Source organism: Chiloscyllium plagiosum, chromosome 7 (assembly GCF_004010195.1).
Source record: "Chiloscyllium plagiosum isolate BGI_BamShark_2017 chromosome 7, ASM401019v2, whole genome shotgun sequence".
In the NCBI taxonomy this organism is placed as follows: Eukaryota; Metazoa; Chordata; class Chondrichthyes; order Orectolobiformes; family Hemiscylliidae; genus Chiloscyllium; species Chiloscyllium plagiosum.
The window spans coordinates 64,163,390-64,186,785 of NC_057716.1; the positions used below are offsets into that span (position 1 = coordinate 64,163,390).

Sequence of the window (23,396 nt, forward strand, 5' to 3'; positions counted from 1 at the left end):
GGATTATGGTAATTTACAACCAGAACTAATTCAAGACAGAATTGTCTTTGGAAATACTGATTCATTTCTTTCAGAGATTTTGCAATCAAAGGAGGATCTTACGCTGGGAAGTGCTATCCAAATATTGGTAGAAGTTAAATATCCAAAATAGCACTAGAGAATGAGGATAACAGAAAGCCAACCTAACACAAAATGATCATCTGACTTTGCCAACATTCTGAAGCACAAAACATGGAGGCATCTCATGATATTCCAAATCAAAACATGTTAAAATACTTTGATGCTAGAACTCACATCCATGTGTGGAGTTGAAAGAAAGCACAAGGAGAAATAACATTCAGCTTTAACATCCCAATGCAACTTCTGTAAATAAAAAGCAAGTATTTGTACGCAAGTTTTAAACAGTTGAATCACAGAATTTCCTTGCATAAAAAGCTAAAAATAAGTCATAGCAAGCATTTTCATAAGAAAACCCAGAATAACAGGAAACATTTATTGGAAAAAAATCTTTATATGATGTTATGCCACCTTTAGAAGAAGCAACTAAACTTTGACTAGGGATAGCAGGGGGCTTGGCGAGGGATAGCAGGGGGCTATCAGTGATTAACACTGCTGCTTCACAACACCAGGGACCCAGGTTTGATTCCACCCTTGAGCGACTGCCTGTGTGGAGTTTGCACATTCTCCCAGTGTCTGCATGGGCTTCCTCCTACAGGTCATTCTGCTATAATATGCGTTTTGTTAACGTGAATTTGCTATAATGCGATTGGCAGTCTAGCATTAAAGAAGAACTAAAGAAGAACTATCCATACAGGGCAAAGATATGTAGGTTTGGTGGACCAGCCATGCCAACTCGCCTATAGTATCCAGGAATGTGTAGGCTAAGTGAATTAGCCAAAGGAAACGCAGGATTACAAAGACAGGGCAAAGGCGCTAGGTCAAAGTACGATGCTCTTTGGAGGGTTGGCGAGGACTTGATGAGCCGAATGGCCTGCTTGGTCACACTGTTGGGATTCTATGATTCTAAGACTCACTTGAACCAGGTCTGACAACCAACTCATTTCAAACTTGACAATAGGGAAACACTACTGAATTACCTGAAAATAAAACATGTTTGAAGAGAATGAAACTTCAAACGCTGCTGACAGAGAACTGCATAGTGCAGGCAGAACACTACTTAAAATTAAAGGAATGCATAGTGTAGACTTAAAATTCAGAGATCAATACAATTGGAGTAGGTGTTCATCACCAAGACAAAAGCAATATTTTTGACTTGAAAGCAAAAAAAAACCTCACTCTTAAAATTCTACATTATGTTGAAGAATGAAAACTAACTCAGAAGCAAATGCCATCATCAATACAACTTTTCTCAAAATGAGGAAATCCTTACAGATCTCAGAAACATGTTTGCTGAATCCAACAGAAAAGATACACCACCCAAGATTAATTAATTTAGTGTCAAACTACTCTTCCTGGTTGAGATCTCATGATACTACAAGATTGAAGGAATTATTCAATTGGCTTTCTGGTGCATTTTAAATTCTGGTCAATGAACATTTTGGACATCACAACTATCCGGTATAAGCAGCGGACTCTTGATACTACCGATTCAGATGATCAGAAGACAAAGTACTAAAACAGCACAATCAGCTTACTGTCTATGATGGAACCTGACAAAAGGTTGAGGTTATCCATAAGAATAAGTGTCAGAGTGGAAGGATAACATGGGAGTATACCTCACTAAATTTAAAAAAAGGAAAATATTATCTATTTTTGATCACAACAAACTTCTCTGTCATATCTTGAGAAAACTAAAGATTACCCAAGTGAAAAAGAATCAATGCCACAGAAAATTGTTTGCAAAAGTTAATCAGGATATCATGTTTCCAGTATAGCAATAATCTGTCTCTGAATGACTGTCAAGTAGCTGATTTCTAACCCAGTGAAGTCAGCAACTAGAGAGTCAGAGACTTGGAGAGAGATGGTGCTACTTTACCTAGTACAAGCAATTTTCTAAGAAATTTAGTAATCAGAAAAAAGAAGCTTAGAAGCAAGTGTTCCATAATACAATTAGTACCTGAAAGGGCCAACAACTTCATCTAACAAGCTCTGTCCATTAGGACATAAAGGACTGTTCCTGGGAGGGGCTAACAAGTATTTCATTTGTCATGTGTACCAGAATATTTTAGTCGCTAGTCGGAACGTCTACTTACTCTGAAGGATAGCTTGGGGTTTTATAGAGAAATCTCATGCATTTCAGATGAAATGTAACTAGCTATTAATTATCACATTAATTCTATTCATCAAGACCAAGCCTATTTTCTGCTGAATTTTCATGTAGACATCCTTCCCCAAATACCATGAGTAATATAGATAAGTATCAAAGGAATACAGAGTACTGGGCTAATGGTAAAATCCTTGGCAGTGTACATGAACAGAAAGATCTGTGTCCAGATGCATAAATCCCTGAAAGTTGCCAGCCAGGTTAATAGGGTCGTTAAGAAGGCATACGGAGTTTTGCCGTTTATTGGTAGGGGGATTGAGTTTCAGAGCCATGAGGTCATGCTTCAGCTGTACAAGACTCTGGTAAGGCTGCACCTGGAGTATTGTGTGCGGTTCTGGTCACCGCATTATAGGAAGGATGTGGAAGCTGTGGAAAGGGTTCAGGGGAATTGAATTGAATTGAATTTATTGTCATGTTGACTGAGACACAGTGAAAAGCTTTGTCTTGTGAGCAATACAGGCAGATCACAGAATTAAGTAGCATAGTTAAGTAAATAATAGGTAAACAACAGCAAAAACAAAATCACAGGTACAGGTAAATGTTAAGGGCTTGTGAGTCCATTCTGTGTTCGAACAACAGTAGAATAGAAACTGTTTCGAAACCGGCTGGTGTGTGTGTGTTCAGGCTTCTGTACCTTCTCCCCGATGGTAGAGGTTATAGAAAAACATTGCCAGGGTGGGATGGATCTTTAAGAATGCTGGTGGCCTTTCCTTGACAGCAGGCCTCGTAGATGGATTCTATAGATGGGAGGTTGACCTTTGTGATTGTCCAGGCCAAGTTCTCCACTCTCTGTGACCGTCTCCGATCTTGAACGGTACAGTTACCATACCAGGTAGTGATACATCCAGACAGAATGCTCTCGATGGTGCACCTACACAAGTTGGCAAGGGTATTCGCTGTCATGTTAAATTTCCTCAGCTGCCTGAGGAAGAAGAGATGTTGTTGGGCCTTTGTAACCAGTGCATCCACATGAAGAGTCCAAGAAAGCTTGTTGGGGACGACCATTCCCAGGAGCTTGACACTCTCCACTTGTTCCAGATTTACTAGAATGTTGCCTGGTATGGAAGAAAGGTATTACGAGGAAAGGCTGAGGGAAGTGAGGCTATTTTCATTGGAGAGAAGAAGGTTGAGAGGTGACTTAATCGAGACGTATAAGATAATCAGAGGGTTAGGGAGGGTGGACAGTGAGAGCCTTTTCCTCGAATGATGAAGGCTACACGAGGGCACATAGCTTTAAATTGAGGGGTGACAGATTTAGGACAGATATTAGGGGTAGTTTCTTTACTTAGAGAGTAGTAGGGGTGTGGAACTGCCAATGTTAAGGGCATTTAAACGGGCATTGGAAATACATGTGGATAGAAATGGAACGGTGTAGTGAGATGGGCGTCAGATTAATATCATAGGTTGGCGCAACATCGAGGACCAAAGGGCCTGTACTGCATTGTAGAGTTCTATGTTCTATGAAAAGAATTAGTGACAGTGTGCCCAAGGTATCCAGCTGGTTCCTATGGCCACAATTGCAATATAGACCATATATTAAATGGCAGCAGCAGTCCCTGAAAATACAGCACTTAACAAATGTAACAATTTACATTTTTATCGTAACACAGTAAATTTAAAAAAAAACAGACTTACGAGTAAAATGGCTGGAAGTGGATGGGTTCACACTGTCACCACTTTCTGCACTTTCACTTTCAGAGATCTCATCATCTGACTCCCTGACAGATGAACATGGTGAGGCTCCTTCAACATCTTCAAACTTCCTCTTCAAAATGCCACTCATGGTGTTCTCAAATTATTAACAGCAGCTGCGAAAAAAAAGTTGAATAATGTTTCTTTATTTCAATTAAGGAAATCAAAGAAAAGGAGTGAGCTCAGATGATTAAAAAGTGTAACATGAGGAATGATAAAACTTTAAAGCTGAAGTGACCCATACATCTTTCAATTACAGAACATGTTATTTAAATTGTCTTCAAAATTATAGATCTGTTCCTCTGTCATCATTTTTTTTTAGAAACGTAATTGGAGTTAGAGTTCATTCATGCAAATTTTGACACATGTAGCACTGGCCTTAGCTCTTTATTCTGGTTTTAGATTCCATAATTAGCAGGAACTACAGATTAAATGCAGAAGTCAGCAATATGTGTATATGAACTCCGCTCTACTGTTTTAGATTCCCTGTGTAGAAAGTTAAACCTCTTGAAAATAATTGGTATAGAAAGCAATTTTTCTACAAGATGACATTTGGTGCTCCAAGGAGAAATATTTATTCCCTTCCTCTTTTTTCAGTTTATTCCTAGGAACATCCTGCTCATTCGTTAATGGGTTTACAGAAGCACATACAAATGCAAAAAGGTCTGTAGTTGGATTGTAAACACATGATTTGTACTGAATCATTAAAAAAAAATTTGATTCTGACATTAACAATTAGTTCATAATTGGACATAAAAAATAGACAAGCAGCTGGTTTATGTTGCACACTACATTTAAAAGTGTTGTACTTTAAAAGGCACTAAGTTGTGTTAACAATTAAGTAGGTCTTCTGTTTCTGATTTGGTTTTAAATAACTTTCCATATGCTTAGTAACTAACTAAAGGTATTCCAGACTTAAACTAAGCTAGCTGATGAGTTTGTAAGTCACACAATAAGATGTAATTGTTCAACACTTTTTATTGAAACCAAATATTTTGATTGAACTTTTACTTAAGACTCAAGTGCTTTATGGATTTTAGAATGAAAGTTTTCAATCACACAAATCTACATGTAGAATTTTTGAAACACTTGAAATTCAAAGAATTGCCTAAAAACGGTACTAAAATAATAGGTTGAAATTATAATATCTTGGTTATTCAGGTCAACTTATGATGTACTTGTACTGCACTGGGAATATTACTTTGCGGTTTCCATTTCAGCCACTGTATAAACAACCAGCTCACAATATGTAGAGATAAACACAATAGACAATAGGTGCAGGAGTAGGCCATTCTGCCCTTTGAACCAGCACCATCATTCATTATGATCATGGCTGATCATTCTCAATCAGTATCCTGTTGCTGCCAATCAAAACAATAAACCCTGGACATCCAAATTTGACCCGACTTAATCCGAACTGGAGTAATTATAACCCATCCTTGTCGTAGCAAAGTGACAATCGACTGCCTGACTTCTGCACCACCTTTTTTTACTTACAATGGACTAAAAGCTATGTTTAAAATAAAAGTTAGTAAATAATGCTCTAAAGAAGCAATGTCTCATTAAATGAACTGAAGAGATATAACTGTGCTGCAAAATACAAGATGTTTTGACAGTTAATTGCCAGTCCGTTTGAGCTGAAAGAAAAGACTTAAAAAAAAATTACTTCACAAAAGAAAATAAATCAATGTATCATGTCTGTATTGCAGTTGATATCTGCATCGGAGTGATGCACTATAACCTTTTTAATAATTTACTGTACCATTTTATGTTTTTTTTATTACGTATTGCAGTTCATAAATTATTCTCAGCTAAGATAGAGTCATAGAGGCCTACAGCATGGAGGCAGGCCTTCTGACCCAAACTGGTCCAAGCCAACCAAAGTGTCCATCAACACTAACCCCATTTTCCTGCACTTGGTCTTTTAAACCTTTCCTATCCACGTATTTGTCCAAATGCCTTTTAAATGTTGATAATGTACCCACCTCAATCACATCCACTGGCAGCCCATTCCACAGGTGTACCGCCCTCTATGTAAAAAAGGTGCTTCCAGGTTCCCTCTTTCCTCTCTAACCTTAAACTGCCCTTCAATCTTCAATTCCCTAACACTGGGAAAATGACTGAGTGCATTCACCCTATCGTGCTTCTTATGATTTTATACACTTTTATAAGAGCCCCCTCAGTCTCCTACACTCTAAAGAAAAAAGTCATATTTGTCCAACCTCTGCCTATAAAAATCAGACTATTGGCAACATGCTTGTAAATTTGTTCAATTTTTCTAGTTTAATAACATCCTTCCTACAGCAAAGTGACCAAAACTGTACACAATACTCCAATTGTAGCCTCACCAACGTCCTGTACAACTGCAACATAACGTCTCAATTTCTTACTCAATGCCCTGACTGATGAAAGCCAGTATGTCAGAAGCCTTCTTCACTGCCCTGTCTACCTGTGACCCCCCTTTCAGAGAACTGTGCACCTGAATCCCAAGGTTCCATCTGTTCCACTACACTCCTTAAAGCCACACCATTCACCAAACTCCTATATTAATTTGACTTTCCAAAATGCAAGACCTGCCATTTCTTGGCCCACTTCCCCAGCTGATCGAGGTCCTGCTACAATTTCTGATAACCTTCCTCACTGTCCAAGATACCGTCTATTTTAGTGTTGTCTGCAAACTTACTAATAATGCCTTGTACATTCTCATCCAAATCATTGATGTAGATAACAAACAGCAACACGCCCAGCACTGACCCCTGAGGCACTCACAGGCCTCCAAACTGACAAGCATCCTTCCACTCTTCCACTCTGCCTCCTACCATCCAGCCAATTGTGTATCCAATTTGCAAGATAGAATGACTGCAACCAGCATGTCATGGACAACAGATGTAGTTCCATGGACCTCATGGAGAGGTGACATCTAAAGAGGCCGGAAGATATTTGAAATATGCTATTTGATTTTAGTGGATTTGCAGAACAGTCAATCACCACTCCCAGTGACCACTGCTGATGTTTTTGCCTCGGGGGCCCAGAAGCAGAATGATCAACAATAGATCTGTCTAGGACTTGGGAATGGGGGCAATGAGGTTAAAGGGAGCAACACGGTCTAAGGCGACTCAGAAGCAGACAGACCAGTGACAGTGTTATGTGGGACTAGGAAAGTGAAATTAAAATGAGTAGTGAAGGCAGAGAGAATAGCAGTGAAGCTGTGTGAGATGCAAGGAGAGCAGCAGTGAGGTTTAAAGGAACAGTGAGCAAGCAGAGGTTCCAGAATCAGACAGGCAGTGATTGAGCTGCTTTAACAGGATCAAAGTCTGAAGGAGAACAGGTAATTGGTGAGTACTTCTCTTGTCTTGTGACCAGATGTTAAACTTAGGGTAAGGTTGTAAGTACAGCTTAAACATTTTATATAGACAATTAATATAGGGAGGCAATGGCCTTAGAAATCACTAGGCTATTAATCTAGAGAAAAAAAGACTAAGAGTTTCAACGCCACCATGACAGATGAAGGAATTTGAATTCAACAGCAATATGGAATTAAGAGTGTAACAATGACCATGGAACCCTTGTCAATTGGGTTCACTATGGCCCATTAAGGAAGGAAACTGCCATTTTTACCGGGTCCGGCCTATATGTGACTCCAGATCCAAAGCAACATGTTTGATTCTTAACTGCCTGCTGGGCCATTAGGAATAGGCAATAATAGGCTAGCCTAATCAGTGATGCCCACATCCCATGAATGTACTTTTTCTAAATTAGAAAATTGAAACTACAAAAAAAAGAAATTTAGTTAAGGTGTTCTGGGTGCTTGTCACCTAGCACCTTATTCCCAGTTGAGGCAGTTTGGGCGGCCTTTAATCTCCAGCAATCAAACCGCCTAAACCTTTTATCAGACAGACTTCAGAACAGGTCAAATTTCACTTAATGATAGACACCGTATGTAATAATCTTTTAAACATCATAATTGTAATAAGTATTGCTTCAGCAGCACTCTAAGTGGAGACTATTTCAACACATCCTGACACACCTAGATGATGGAAAGGCTTTGGGATCAGGATGTGCATTGCTTGCTACAGAATTCCTAGGCTCTGACTACTTTTTAAGCAACTGTATTTTTGAAGTTGTTCCACTTAAGTTTCTGGTTAACGATAATCCCCCAAGATATAAATGATAATCTCATTGAATGACAAAGGAGATGGTCATATGGCATGGTGGCTTAGTAATTAGCACTGCTGCCTCAGAGTGCCAGGGATCAGGTTCAATTCCACCCTCTGGCACTTCTCTGTGTGGAGTTTGTACGTCCTCCCTATGTCTGCATGGGTTTCATCCGGGTGCTTGCCCCCCCCCCAGTCCAATGATGTGCAGGTTGGGTGGATTGGCCATGGAAAATGTGAGGTCACAAGGACAGGGCAGGTAGGGTTTGGGTGGGATGCTCATGGGCGGGGGGGGGGGGGTCTAAGTGGACTCAATGGGCCAAATGGCCTGTTTCTGCACTCCAGGGATTCTACGGTACCTGACATTTGTTTGGGGCAAACATTACATACCAATTATCACCCTGAAATGTGGTCCAGAATTGGTGCATGCTGAAACAACTACTTCAGTACCTGAGAAATCATGAACAATGTGAGTCAGTCATTGGCAAAAATCCCCACTTCAGATTTTATGGGTAGATGCGAATGGGTTTTGGTTTTACAAACTCTGTCACTGGAATTTAGCAGATGTCAACACCCTCTTCCATCGGGCAGTAGGCACAAAAGTTTGAAAACACGAACCAGATTTATGAACAACTTCTTCCTTGTTATCATGCTTATGAATGGACCTCTCATATACTCAAGTTGATCTTGCTCTGAAGAAGTCATTGGATGGGTTTTAGCTCACCAGTCTCAGCATTATTACTGGGCTGTTTCTAGTTCAAGTAAAGTTGAACCTGGAGTCCAGTGCAAGCCCAGTCTAGAACAGGCCAGAACAGGATATACAAAAGCCTCAGTTGGGGACAAGGATAGCGTCTGCCAATTTAAATTACAGTGAAGTTGGGGCAGGAAAGTAGGTGACTTAGAAGTCACCACAATTTCCAGGGGTTCTCCATACCTGTAAACTCATCCAAAGACTTCTAAAAACAAAGTCTTACATTGGGAGGGAAAGCTCATTGATGGAGCAAATAAAGATGCTAAGGGCCAAGACACTATTTTGAGGAACACCTGAATCGTGTCAGATCAAAGGAAGATGGCTATGATTGTTTGAGTACAATTCCAACTTATGGAATGTTTACTCCCTGACTTCCAATGACCTTGGTTTTGCTAGTGCTCGCTGCTTTCTGACATGGTCCCGTGCAGCCTGAAATGACAAGGGCAACCATTTTCAGCTCACCTTTGAACTTCAGGTCTTTGTTCATCTTTGCCATAATGAGAACAAAAGCAAAATAGTGTGGCCGCTGGAAATCTGAAATATAAACACAAGTGCTTGAAATGTTCAATAGGTCAGGCTAATTGAGGAACCTGGTGTCGGGAGGTGGAAGAGGCCTGCAGAAATCGAGCCACCAATCCCCCCGCCTTGCTACTGACTCTATTTATCAATGACTCCCAGCCAATGATCCCCCCCCACCATCATCACCACCTCTTCCACCACCACCACTGGTGGTGGTGATGACCTAGTGGTATTATCACTGAGCTAGTAATCCAGGTAACATTCTGGGAATCCAGTTTCGAATCCTGCCACCCGAGGGATCAGATTTTAAATTCAACAGAAAAAAAATCTGGAATTAAGAATCTAATGATGGCCATGAATCCATTGTCAATTGTTGGAAGAAAATCATTTAGTTCAATAATGTCCTTTAGGGAAGGAAACTGCTATCCCTTACCTGGTCTGGTCTATATAGACTCCAGACCCTTAGCAGTGTGGTTAACTCTCAAACTACCCCCTGGGCAATTAGGGATGAGCAATAAATGCTGATCTAGCCAGCAATGCCCACATCCCATGAATGAGTAAGAAAAAAACAATTCTGTGGCAGTCTGGGTCAATTGGTGATTCTGAACTTCAGTTTGTGCATTACTGAGCAATAGACAGGTGCCAGCCCATAATAATGCCAGAGGTTCTCAGCAGGAAAGACACTCTCACCTAAGGTCCTTGACCCCAGGGAAAACTAGCTGTCCAGTTAAGTAAACTTAATGCTGAGTGTCCTTCCTAAGATAAATGATGCAGGGCTCTTGATGGCTTTTCAGTTACAGGCAGTACATCCCCATCACCTAAATTCCACCCAAAGGATACGATTTTTAAGTATCCCCAAAAATGGGCATAAAGATAGTGGAGCAGTCATCCATTGGTTTGCTGATGCCACGTTAAAACCTGAACCAATCTGAAGCCCAGCTGCACCTCACTGACAACAGGAGAGCAGAAAATTACTTGCCCTTATACTAAAACAGGCAAGGGGAATGCTGATTGAGTAACATTAGGCAGTACAGTTTTTGAAGGCTGAGGAGGAGAAGGAATATATCTGTTGAGTACATCAAAAGAGATGACATCATTTCCATGGACCATTTTGAAAAATATTTGCAATTTTAGTAAAACTTGTGCATAACTAGTGCTTTTGCCCAAAATACTGATTTTTCCTGCTCCTGACCTGCTGTGCTTTTCCAGCACCTCTCTAATGTTGACTCTAATCTCCAGCATCTGCAGTACGCACTTCTTCCTAGTGCATGCACCCTTCAACCAAAAATATTCACTTTTTGGACATCAAATACTCCTTATTTTCCATTTTACATTGAGGTAACTCAGAATGAGTAATGCAGTTCAGAACAATTAAAATATTTCTAATTCGACAAGTTCAACTGTTACTTTTCAGGAAACCAGATAATTAGAACCTGCCAAAAATATAAATATAGTCAACATTTGAAGATAGCTAGCTCTGCCGTTTAATACTTTCTCTGAAAATATGCTTGTTTCTTAGTTATGTTTTACTGGTGAGAAATTACTCCATTCTTTAGCTATGTGCTTGTTTAGTAGCTTTCCTTTTAAAAGGTCGGTAGATTGAATTTCAGTAACAAGGTGAACCGTGATAAAAACATTAGCTTTGAATAGCCAGAAGGCATTTTGGCATGTGAACATTATGTTTATTTATTTAAGGTTTCCTGAACTCTACAGATAGGACGTAAAATATTCAGACAAACACAAACCTTTGAAATTATTACTGTCATTAGATAGCAAGTGTAATTTTTAAAAATTTGCTTATATACTGAATTTAAGTTGCAGTCTGTAATCATTTGATTTTCCCACAGTACCAAATGATTAAAAAAATGAATATTGATTTTAGAATAGTTCTCAATCTTCCCTATTTTGCTGTTTGTAATTTAGATATGAAAATGAATGTCAGGAATTTTATCAATGATTAGTGACTATGGCAACAACGAACATATTGCTACACAATTATCGAATCAATACATCAAAGGAAATATCCATGAAGGTGTACAAGAGATTTGAAAATACATTATGGCTCTCGTGTTATAAAGATTACACAGAGGAAAATTGAAATACCATTGTATACAATAGATGACACATCAAACAACATAATCTTAAAGCTTAACTCACAGACGAAAAAGACAAATGTTGATTATGTTCAGGGCTGAACAGAATGCAGACTTACTTTTCAACGCCATTACTAAGAAACGATATAATATTTCAAAAACCATGATGATTACTGGAATGATTTTTTGAAAAGCAAGCTATGTTCCAGAACATTTCTTCAACACAACATGTAGGGTAGGTGCATTGTTAATAGGTCAAGAAATATACCTTGAATCTACCAGTAGTTCTAAAATGAAGTGATGCAATTTTCTGTTATCAGTCTGATATATAGCTTTGTAGCCATGACCATATATTTTCTGGATGTCAGATATTTTTAAAATGCCAATTTGCAAGAGGTTCCCCTCATTAAAATACATTTACAAAACAATTCAATGTATCTAGTAAATTTCTATAAGCAACATAAAAATTTAAAAAATGAAAAACTTTGAAGTTGAAAAAAAAACTGGTATCGGTTCCATAAGTCCCTAATGATCATTATTGCTAGTAATCACTGATACTAAGAATTGATCATAAACAATACATCCTATTGGTGTTTCTTTTAAAAAAAAAATCTGTAAGAGTATTAAAAGCTATCAAGCAGGCATTTGGATCTGGCTATGGAAATTAGAGAATTAGTATTCTATCTTTAAGTTGATTGTTCTCAAGACATTATTCAGGATGCATTGGTGGTTATTACCCAACTACCATACCTGCAGTCTCAATTGACTCAGAATGGGGTACAAATAACTGGGCTCGACCAATTATTTAAAAAATAGACTGTAAAATCGTACCAGAGGGACAAAAGTACACTGTTTTTAATGTCACATGATTGCTTTAAAATTGAATCATTACATAAATGAAACCTTTGGATTTGCTTTATAATAACCCAAGTTGTACCCATAATGAATAGCATTTTGATGTGATCTTGATGATTGCAAATCATGCAGAAAATGGCAAGAATAATGTAAACTTTTACTTCATAAGAAAGCGAATAATCATGATAATAATACCTTATGAATCAAAATTGTATTATAGAAAAAAAATATATTAAATGATTGTATTAATACACTATATGCAGCATTTGGTCTTTGAAATCCTTTTTCTATTTCATGTACCTGAAGCTAGATATAAAAGAAAGACTTAACCCCTCAGTTCGCATAATGCACACAAAGATTATAAAGTGCCATAAACCTGATAAGGATGATGCTTCCCAACCTGCAGTCCAAACCACTTGCCATTAGTCCGGATTCAAATTTTCAAAGTACTTGCAGATAGGATCATAATTAGGACTTAGCATGAAGTATTCCTTCTATTTTCAGTATTTATTATAAAAATACTTAAGGCAAGACTTCATAAAATCAGTAAGATTTCAACATAGAATTACATTTAAAACATCTTGTTAACTTGTTTGAAGCATCTTGTACAATGCAGTTAGCAGAACTGGAATGAGCCTTCACTATCTGAACAGTAGGAGAAAGTGAGGACTGCAGATGCTGGAGATCAGAGCTTAAAAATGTGTTGCTGGAAAAGCGCAGCCTGACCTATCTGAACAGTAGTATGGAAGCATTAAAAAGTGAAATAAACACATTTTTCACCTTACATAACACCAGTGGCAAATTGCAACCTCAATCTGCAGATGATGAAATAAATACAAATAGTATGTAATGAAAATGACACAGATAGTGACTTGAGGCATTGTTCCTGGACATTTACATAACCAAGAACAAGTGCAATTTGAGGGACTTGCAACATGAAAGGTTTTTTTTATGCATGGGATGAAACTAGGATAGAATATGTGCTAATTTTTAATACACCTAATGCATATTAATAGTCTGCTTTCTATAGTACCTCAGCAGAATTACAAGCTAATTAAAAATGTTCCAATGCCATTTTAAATTGCATGCACATAGATACATACAAATTGTCCTCTATAATGTACCCCTTCTTTTTATACTTCAATAATAGTGCAGAACAGTTACTACAGATAATAATAACACATCTATTTCATATGGGTTGTTCAAATACAATCTTTTGCTTTACTAGATAATGAGTACCTGTGTGGCATACATTCATTTAGCAACACCAAAGTCTCTCCAGATCTGAAACTGTTATACTTCCCAGCATTGAGAGAGAAATACTAGAACCATATGCTTTCATTGTTTAATGACAACAGCAGTGCACTCCACAAAGCATCATTAGCTTTTGCTGGCTGAATAGCTCCATTCTGAGTCAGACTCCCTGTGCAATCAGATGGGAGGAATGTCTGAAACATTCAGATGTGCTAGCGTTTTACTCTCTGGGGAATTTTTTTTTTAAATCAGCTGAGGGAAAATATGGCTACATGCCAGCTTGATTTCAGCTACTACTGCATCTGAATTAATGACATAGGTTTCTTACAATATGTCTTGAACTTAAAACCTCTAGTCATTTGCCTGACGCTTGTGTACGGACAGGTGGAGGGGGAATCAAATAGGATCGTCACCTTGTTATCCTACAGTATTCCCACATATTATTGTACCTATAGTTATTATTCTTTAAAAAAAATTGGTAAAAGTAGACTGTACTGCTGTGTTTTTTTTAAATAAGAAAATTCTTGTCAGCAAAAACCAACCTGGTCATTTTCTGCATTTTAATTTAAAGAGGAATGTTTCAGGAATAAAGCTTTTGATAGAATTTTTGTTTGATTATGGAGGCAAACGTTATTTGTAACAGGAAAGAAAGTGGTTAAGCATACAATCACATCTGGGATGATTTTATCAAGCAGTGGCACAGCCTCAAAGAGTCAAATAGATATTTTGTACATTGTTCTTATTCCTATTTTTGTTGGTCTTCCAATTTAAAGATCTCTTGCCAGGAGAACCACCTGGCAAATTGATCCCAACAACTGTTTTCTGAACTGTCCTATTCCAAGAAAGATAATGAATGCAATCAGTCAACAGCCCAGCATCCTATTTATGAAATAGAGTGGCTAGAAAATAAAAAATTCTAACTTGGGATAAACAGTAAAAAGACTTAAGTGTTTTATTTCTCATGTCCTTTAGGTAATAATTTTACATTTGGTTAGAAAATTGCACCTCAGTTCTACCAATGATAGAAGCCACTGGACCTCAAGCTCAACTTGTGCTCTGTGTTATTTTAGCTAGTGACAGGTAGAATGACTACAATTGAATACGGCTAAAAAAGAAACAAAATCTGCCAGTTTGCATTAGGATCCCCACAGGAAAATGTGTCCGAGAGTCCATCTATGGGACTCTATCTCATCCTCAACAAGTTATCTGTCCCAAATGTAACTGTGACATTATTGGTAAGAGTGTTCTTGTGGCGCAGTAAATAGCTTGCTCTTCCAGAAGGAGAGTCAGCAGTTGGCCAACAGGTCCGAAAGAGGCACACCCTGCAGATATAACATCTGCAAGTGACTTAAAATATTGCAAAGTGGGACTTCCATGCTGCAGCGGGAGAAAGAACCACATTCTGGAGCTGCTGCTTAATCAGCTGGGTTCAGGTTGTGGGGGGAGAGCGCATGTGTGTCTACACAGCAACCCCTAAAGATTGCGGCTCTCATTCCTTTGGCTCTTTTAAAAACTTGTTAAAATATAACAAGCCTATGATGAGAGTAGGGGAACACTACACACAATTGACCATTTAACATGTACAATTGGGGGGGAATGTTAAAGGAGAACCCACCCTTTTTATGCACCTGCTGTCCGCCCCCTAAACGTACACCTGTCAGGGGGACATAAAATCTAACCCGAAGTCTGATCTTTACCCTGAGGGTATACTCCCTGCTGACACTACCAATGCACTATAGGTGAAAGCTTCAGAACAGATCTAACATTAAAAACTAGTTATTCATGGGGCACTGTGGATCATCAGCACCAGTATGGTGTGTATTCATAATCCATAAATGCATGGCACAGTATAATATTCACTTTCCTATTAAGCTACAAGGGCCATTGAAGGTCCAATGAGAATTGTGGGAGAGTTTGCCAGAAGAACCTCCAGGCAAACAAAAGTTGATATACTTAATAAAGCTACATTGGACTATGTGTAAATATTTTCTAGTTCTATTCTAATCTATTCCATTCTATTTTATTCTATTCTAATTGTTCTAATCAACCTATACATCTCAGGAGCAGAGGGGACTTGAACGTGGGTCTCCTAACTCAGATTATAAGAACACTACCACTCAGGTCCCCAAGATCTCTGCACAATTGCTTCAAACTAGTTACCTAAGCCCAATGTTCAACTGCCTCATCAATGACTTACTCTTGATGGTCTGAAATGTGCGTATTTTCTGATAAGTAGTGTTCTGTATCATTTTCAACATTATGAATAAGAACAATTCTGTATTGAAAGGGCATCAAATATTATAGGGAGAAGGCAGGAAAATAAGGTTGAGAATCATATCAGCCATGATGGACCAAATGGCCTGATTGTGCTATGAAGTCTTATGGTCTTACAGAATGCAGAAGTCACCTGTACCTGCCTTCAGCAAGACCAGGACAGCATTCAGCCGTAGACTGATATGTGTAAAGTAACAGTTACACCACACAAATGTCAGGCAGTGTCATCTCTAACGAGGGTATTTAACAATCTTCCTTTGACACACAATGTTAATACCATTGCTTAAGCTCCCACTATTAACATCCTGGGGTTACCATTTACCAAGAACTTGACCAGCTATGTAGGTACTGTAATTACATGAGGTCAGTGCTAGAACTCTATGGCACAAATCACACTTTCTGGCTCTCCAAAGCCCATCATAAAGCCATGGAAGTCTACAGGTGTTTTTGGCCCATTAAGTCTGAGCTGGACAAAAACAACCAACAAAATATTTTAATCCATTTTCCAGCACTTGGTCCATAGCCTTGCGTGCTTTGGCAAAACAAGTGCACATTTAAATCCTTCTGGAATGTTCTGAGGGTTTCTGTCTCTACCACCCTTACAGACAGTGAGTTCCAGATTCCCACTAGCCTCTGGGTGAAAATAAAATTCCTCAGACTCTCTCAAAACCTCCTGCCCTTTACGTTAAATCTACGCCTCCTGGTAACTGATCCCTCCACCAAGGGGAGAGGTTCGATCCTATCTATTCTGTCTGTGCCCATCAGAATTTATAATGGCAATCATATCCCCTTCAATCTCCTCTGTTCCAAGGAAAATAGCCCCAGTCTGCCCAACCCCTCTTCATAATTAAAACTCTTCAGCCCAGGCAAAAATTTAGTAAACTTCTTCTGCAACCTCTCTAAGCCATCACATCCCTCCTATCATATGGATTCTAAAACTACATAATACTCCAGCTGTAATCTAAGCAACATTTTATACAATTCTAGAATAACCCCGCTGCTCTTAAATACCATGCCTCAGCTAATAAAGACAAACATCTCTAAGTCTTCCTTACCAGTACCTACTTATCCTTCTAACTTAAGGGAACGGGAAGCATGAACACCAAGGACACACGGATCCTCAGCGCTTCTCAGGGTCCAAGTGTTCACCATCTATTTCCTTACCTGGTTTGTCCTGCCCAAGTGCATCACCTCACATTTATCCAGATTTCATTTGCAACTGATCAATTCACCTGAAGAGCTGGACTGTATGCTCTTCTTATGTAAAACTTTCCTCCTCATTATTTATCACCCCACCAACTTTCATAACATCCAGGAACTTAATGATCAAACTTCCTACATTCAAGTTATTTATGTACAATGAGGAAGGGCTCAAATATTGATCCTTGCAGAACCCTACTGGGCACAAGCTTCCAACCTCAAAAACATACCTCAACCCTCTGCTTCCTGAATACCAATTCTGGATCCATTTAACCAAATTTGCATGATCCCATGGGCTCTTACCTTCACTATCAGTCACCAGTGCAGAACCTTTTCAAAGCCCTGAAGTCCAAGAAGACTACATTGTTCAATCAATTCAATCAACTAGTTCAGAGATAACCTCCCCTTAACAAAACTATACTGATTAATCTTGTTTAATTCCTGCCTCTTTGTGTTTCTTCTTCTTAGGAATTATGCTTCACAGGTCATGGATCGATAAAGGTACCTTTAAGAGAGCTATTTTCTGGCAGTCTCGACATACTGGCGGTGTGGCAGTTCTCCTCTCAACTGTTCAATTTTCCCCAGTTTTATGCCCCCAAAACATCAGACTGTGTTATTGGCTTTTAAAATTGTCAATATACTAAATTCAAACTTGATTGGAATTTGGTAGCTTTAAACAGATTGCCCTAATTCAAATCTGTTTTTGTCTCGAGGCAACCAGCTACACTAAGTGCTAGACCACATGCTACATCGTATCTTCTTGAGAATACTTGGCACTGTCAGGTAGTTTTGCTTGCTTTTAGTTTTTTTTAAAAGGTACAGTGCACCCACATCTTCATATACTGTCAAAAACCGAACAGCTTGTTTATTCAGCATTCCCTCAACCGCATTAAACATTCACTACTTTTCTTTTTCTTCATTGGGGCATGGGTAGCAGCAATGTGTGCTATCTACCTGATGCACTGATGTACCTCACCACCTTGCAAAAATGATCTCAATCATTTAGCAATACAAGAGCAGCAGTGTATGGGAATACTATCATCTGCAAGTTCCTACTCAAATCACACACCATCTTGTCTTGAAACAATGTAGGCATCCTTTCACTATCACTGGGCCAAAAGTCTGGAACTCCCATCTTCAGGGCACGCCTTCAGGGCATGCACCTCCACCACATAACCACAGCAGATGAAAGAGATGACTCCAAATAATCTTCCCAAAGGCAATTAGGATGGGGCGATAAATGTTTATAAGTTCAAAACTAGAGTTGACTGTGATGCCCCTGTGGACAAATAGCCTGCCAACACTTACAAAGAAAGAACATCCATTTGGGCACGTTTCTAATGGTGCCTGCTCAACTGCAAAACAGTATCCCAGCAAGAGTCGGAAGTGAGAAAGGAGAAAACTGATACAAAAAAAAATCTGAATGCAGTTGCAGAAGGACTTGCAGTTCCTCAGTCTACTTGTTATGCTTGAAGTCTATGAAACCAAGAATGTGCATAATAAGAGCATAATTAGCATACTATAGTCTTTGCCATAAGATCTACATGATCGCTTTCAGAATTTAATTAAAACACTGCAAGTTATTCCTACGTTCCTAAGAATAACTGCGAGGCCCAGTTTCTGCAATACATATTAAATATTTAAAATTTATTTGAAGCACATTACTCAAACATTCAGGAAAAGGGTGTAATTTATTAAGTGTGAAGAGACTGTAAAGTATAAACATTTGCTTATTCAAGTCAATAAAATGAATATTAGAATGGATCTCCTTATTTTTGAGGATTAGAGAAGTCAATTTAATATTTAAAGAATTCTTAATCTAGTAAGAAGTTAAAACAATTTCTTATGGAGTTAGAGCAGTCACTGACTTTATTTTTGCTCTATTCTTTATCAATTTTGGTTTGGAGCAGTGAACTGAAAATAACCTTTGGACTGTGTGCAGAAGCTTGTGTTGAAAAAAAAATGATTGACTGGTTTATTGCTGTCACATGTACCGAAATATAGTGAAAAGTGTTGTTTGATATGCTTATACAGGCAGATTATACTACACAAAATGCACAAGGGTAGCAGAACAGAGTGCAGAATATAGTGTTACAGAGAAGGTGCAGAGAGAGAAAGAGAGATCAGAATTTACATTTCAGAAGTCCATACAAAAGTCTGACAACATTTGGGAAGAAGCTATCTTTGCTTTTGTTCTTTTATATCTTCTGCCTGATCTAAGAGGGTGATCGAGTGTATAACTAGAATGGGAGGGGTCTTTCGTTATGTTAGTTGCTTTCCCAAGGCAACAGGAAGTATAAATGGAGTTAATGGATGGAAGGCTGGTTTGCGCGATAGACTGGGCTACATTCACAACTCTCTGTGGTATCTTGCAATCTTGGGAAGACCAGTTATCACACCACAACGTGGTGCGTCTATGAAAGTTGGTCAGAGTCCTTGTGGACATGCCAAATTTCTTTTGCCTTCTAAAGAAGTAGAGACATTGTCGTGCTTCCAATCATCATGCTGATGTGAGTGGACCAGGACAAATTATTGTGATTACTACTCACAGGAACTTGACACTCTCGACCATCAGCACTTCAGCACCATTGATGTAGTCAGGGGTGTGCCTCCATTTCCTGACGTTAATGACCAGATAGTTTGTTTTGCTGATATTATGGAAAGATTGTTAGCTTTACATTATATCACTAAACATTCAATCTCATCATTGTTTGAGATCTGACATACAACAGTGGTGCCATCAACAAACTTGTAAATGGAGTTGGGGCAGAATTTGGCCACACAGTCATGAGTGTATAAGGAGCATATTGGGGGTTGAGTACACAGCCTTGCAGGATACCAGTGTTGAAGATTATAGTGGAGGTGATGTTGTCACCTATTCTTACTGATTGCGGTTTGGGGGTCAAGAAGTCAAGGATCTAGTTACAGAGCGGTCAGCCGTGAGGCCAGAAGAGGAAGTTAATTGCAGGTTGTTTCTTGACCAAAATTTCCTACAATCGTTTCAACACCATGGGAAAGTAATAGGTTTAACCAGATAGCATATGTTCAGCTATATAAAAAAAATGTCAGTACCTTAGAATAGTGTCACCAAGTCTGGTCAAACTGAGGGAGGGGCTGGAGAGCTTGAACTGGATTTTGGACTATATTTCTGGGAGTTGCTGTTAATGCTAAGACAGAAAGACTTGAAAGTTCTCTTCCTGACCTCCCTTTATCAGCCATTGGAAGTTCAGAAAATATAAACTAAGGTATACGTTTTGCTAAAACTTCTTCAGAGTGAACTAAAAAGGTGGCCATGGATGATGTCTTCAGAAAATAACCAAGAAGCAATCAAAGATGCCCATGGAGCAGTGCATCATGAAAACTGTAATCTGGCCTGTTTTGTTATTGCTTGTATTTATCCTTTAACTGTCTTGTGTGTGAATCGGGCTGAAAACAATAGTTATATCATTTGTTTAAGGTACACATTAAGTGTCTGGAATCAATCACTCTCAGAGTCTGGGTTTGGTTTAATTTGGAGTCAATTTTGAGAGTCTTTGAAGGAATTAATTTTATTGTGTTCTAAACACTGAGGTAGGTAGGCAGGTTGATTTGATTCGTCTGTCTCCTTATTGTAAGAACAGTTTCAAAGTTCCTTTCCCTAAAACCATTCCTCTGAAACATTTGAATCAGACTTTTCAAAGATCAAAGGAATTTACGTTGTTAATTTATGGTGAAAATTTGGAATTCTTTCTACTCAACACAAATTAAATTAGTTAGCAGTTAAAAGAACACAGAACATAGAACTTTACAGCGCAGCACACACCCTTTGGCCCCTGATACTGTGTCGACCTGTGAAACAAATCTGAAGCCCACCTGGACCGTCTCTGACTCCTCCCTCCCCTTCCTAGACCTTTCCATTTCTATATCGGGCGATCGAATCAACACGGCATACTATAAACCGACCGACTCCCACAGCTACCTAAACTACACCTCCTCCCACCCTGCCCCCTGTAAAACGCCATCCCATATTCCCAATTCCTTCGTCGCCGCCGCATCTGCTCCCAGGAGGACCAGTTCCAATACCGTACAACCCAGATGGCCTCCTTCTTCAAAGACTGCAATCTCCCCCCAGACATGGTCGACAATGTCCGCCACCGCATCTCCTCCACTTCCCGCTCCTCCGCCCTTGAGCCCGGCCCCTCCAATCACCACCAGGACAGAACCCCACTGGTCCTCACCTACCACCCCACCAATTTCCATATACAGCGTATCATCCGCCGTCATTTCCGCCACCTCCAAACGGACCCCACCATCAGGGATATATTTCCCTCCCCTCCCCTATCAGCATTCCGAAAAGACCACACCCTCCGTGACTCCCTCGTCAGGTCCAAACCCCCCACCAAACCAACCTACACTCCCGGCACCTTCCCCTGCAACCGTAAGAAATTCAAAACTTGAGCCCGCACCTCCCCTCTTACTTCCCCCAAGGCCCCAAGGGATCCTTCCATATCCGCCACAAATTCACAGGCACCACCACACACATCATTTACTGCATCCGCTGCACCCGATGTGGCCTCCTCTATATTGGGGAGACAGGCACTCAGATTTCTCCAGTTTCCTCATTTCCCTTCCCCCCACCTTGTCTCAGTCAAATCCCTCAAACTCAGCACCACCCTCCTAATCTTCTTCCTGACCTCTCCGCCCCCACCCCACTCCGACCTATCACCCTCACCTTGACCTCCTTCCTTCCTATCGCATTTCCAATGCCCCTCCCCCAAGTCCCTCCTCCCTACCTTTTATCTTAGCCTGCTGGACACACTTTCCTCATTCCTGAAGAAGGGCTTATGCCCGAAACGTTGATTCTCCTGTTCTTTGGATGCTGCTTGACCTGCTGCACTTTTTCAGCAACACATTTTCAGCTCTGATCTCCAGCATCTGCAGTCCTCACTTTCTCCCTGAAGCCTGTCTAACCTACACTCCATTATCATCCATATATTTATCCAATGACCATTTAAATGCCCTTAAGGTTAGTGAGTCTATTACCATTGAAGGCAAGGCATTCCACACCCATACTATTCTGAGTAAAGAACCTACCTCTGACATCTGTCCTATATTTATCACACCTCAATTTAAAGCTATGTCTGCTTGCGCTAACCATCACCATCCAAGGAAAAAGGCTCTCAATGTCCACCCTATCTAATCCTCTCATTATCTTGTATGTCTCAATTAAATCTTAGAGTCATAGAGATGTGCAGCATGGAAACAAACCCTTCAGTCTAACTCGTCCTTGCCAATCAGATATCCCAACCCAATCTAGACCCATCTGCCAGCACCCGGCACATATCCTTCCAACCCCTTCATATACTTATCCAGATGCCTTTTAAATGTTGCCTCCACCATTTCCTCAGGCTGTTCATTCCATACACATATCAACCTGTGTGTGAAAAAGTTGCCCCTTAGGTCTCTTTTATATCTTTTCCCCTCACCCTAAACATATGCCCTCTAGACCTGGACTCGCACACCCCAGGGAAAAGACTTTGTCTATTTATCCTATCCATGCCCCTCATGATTTTATAAACCCCTGTAAGGTCACCTCTCAGACTCCGATGCTCCAGGGAAAACAGCCCTAGCCTATTCAACCTCTCCATACAGCTCAAATCCTCCAACCCTGGCAACATGCTTGTAAACCTTTTCTGAATCCTTTTAAGTTTCACAACACTCTTCCGATAAGGAGACCAGAATTGCATGCAATATTCCAACACTGGCCTAACCAATGTCCTGTACAGCTGCAACATGACCTCTCAACTCCTGTACTCAATACTCTGACCAATAAAGGAAAGCATACCAAACTTCACTCCTTCACTATCCTATCTACCTAGCACCCTACTTTCAAGGAGCCAGGAACCTGCACTCCAAGGTCTCTTTGTTTAGCAACACTCCCTAGGACCTAGTGTATAAGTCCTGCTAAGATTGAACCTCTCAACTTTCTTCTCTCTAACAAAAAAAAGCCTCAAGTCCCTCAACCTTTTGTCATAAGACTTTCCCTTCATACCAACAAACATCCTGGTAAATCCCCTTTGCACCTTTTCCAATCCTTCCACATCCTTCCTATAAAGCGGCAACCAGAACTGTACATAATACTGTAAATGTGGCCGCACCAGTGTTTTGTATAGCTGCGACATGACCTCATGGCTCTGAAACTCAATTCCCCTACTAATAAAAGCTAATACACTGTACGCCTTCTTAACCACCCTCTCAACCTTGGTGGCATCTATGCACATGAACACCAAGATCTCTCTGCTCATCCAACATACCAAGAATCTTACCATTAGCCCAGTACT

The 23,396-nt window shown here is 39.7% G+C and overlaps 1 protein-coding gene across 5 annotated transcripts in view; it reads right to left on the reverse strand.

Annotated features, from left to right (window-relative positions):
• csrnp3 (cysteine-serine-rich nuclear protein 3) overlaps nucleotides 1-23,396 on the reverse strand; it is a 241,642-nt gene that overhangs the window by 53,438 nt on the left and 164,808 nt on the right. For 4 of the 5 annotated variants that reach the window (XM_043693911.1, XM_043693914.1, XM_043693913.1 and 1 more), the window contains one exon: nucleotides 3,920-4,092. In XM_043693911.1, coding sequence (XP_043549846.1) covers nucleotides 3,920-4,067 — 148 coding nt within the window. In that variant the 5' untranslated portion in view covers nucleotides 4,068-4,092. Of the gene's footprint in view, nucleotides 1-3,919; nucleotides 4,093-9,343; nucleotides 9,416-23,396 lie in introns of all 5 variants that reach the window. The other variant, XM_043693912.1, reaches the window with a different exon arrangement.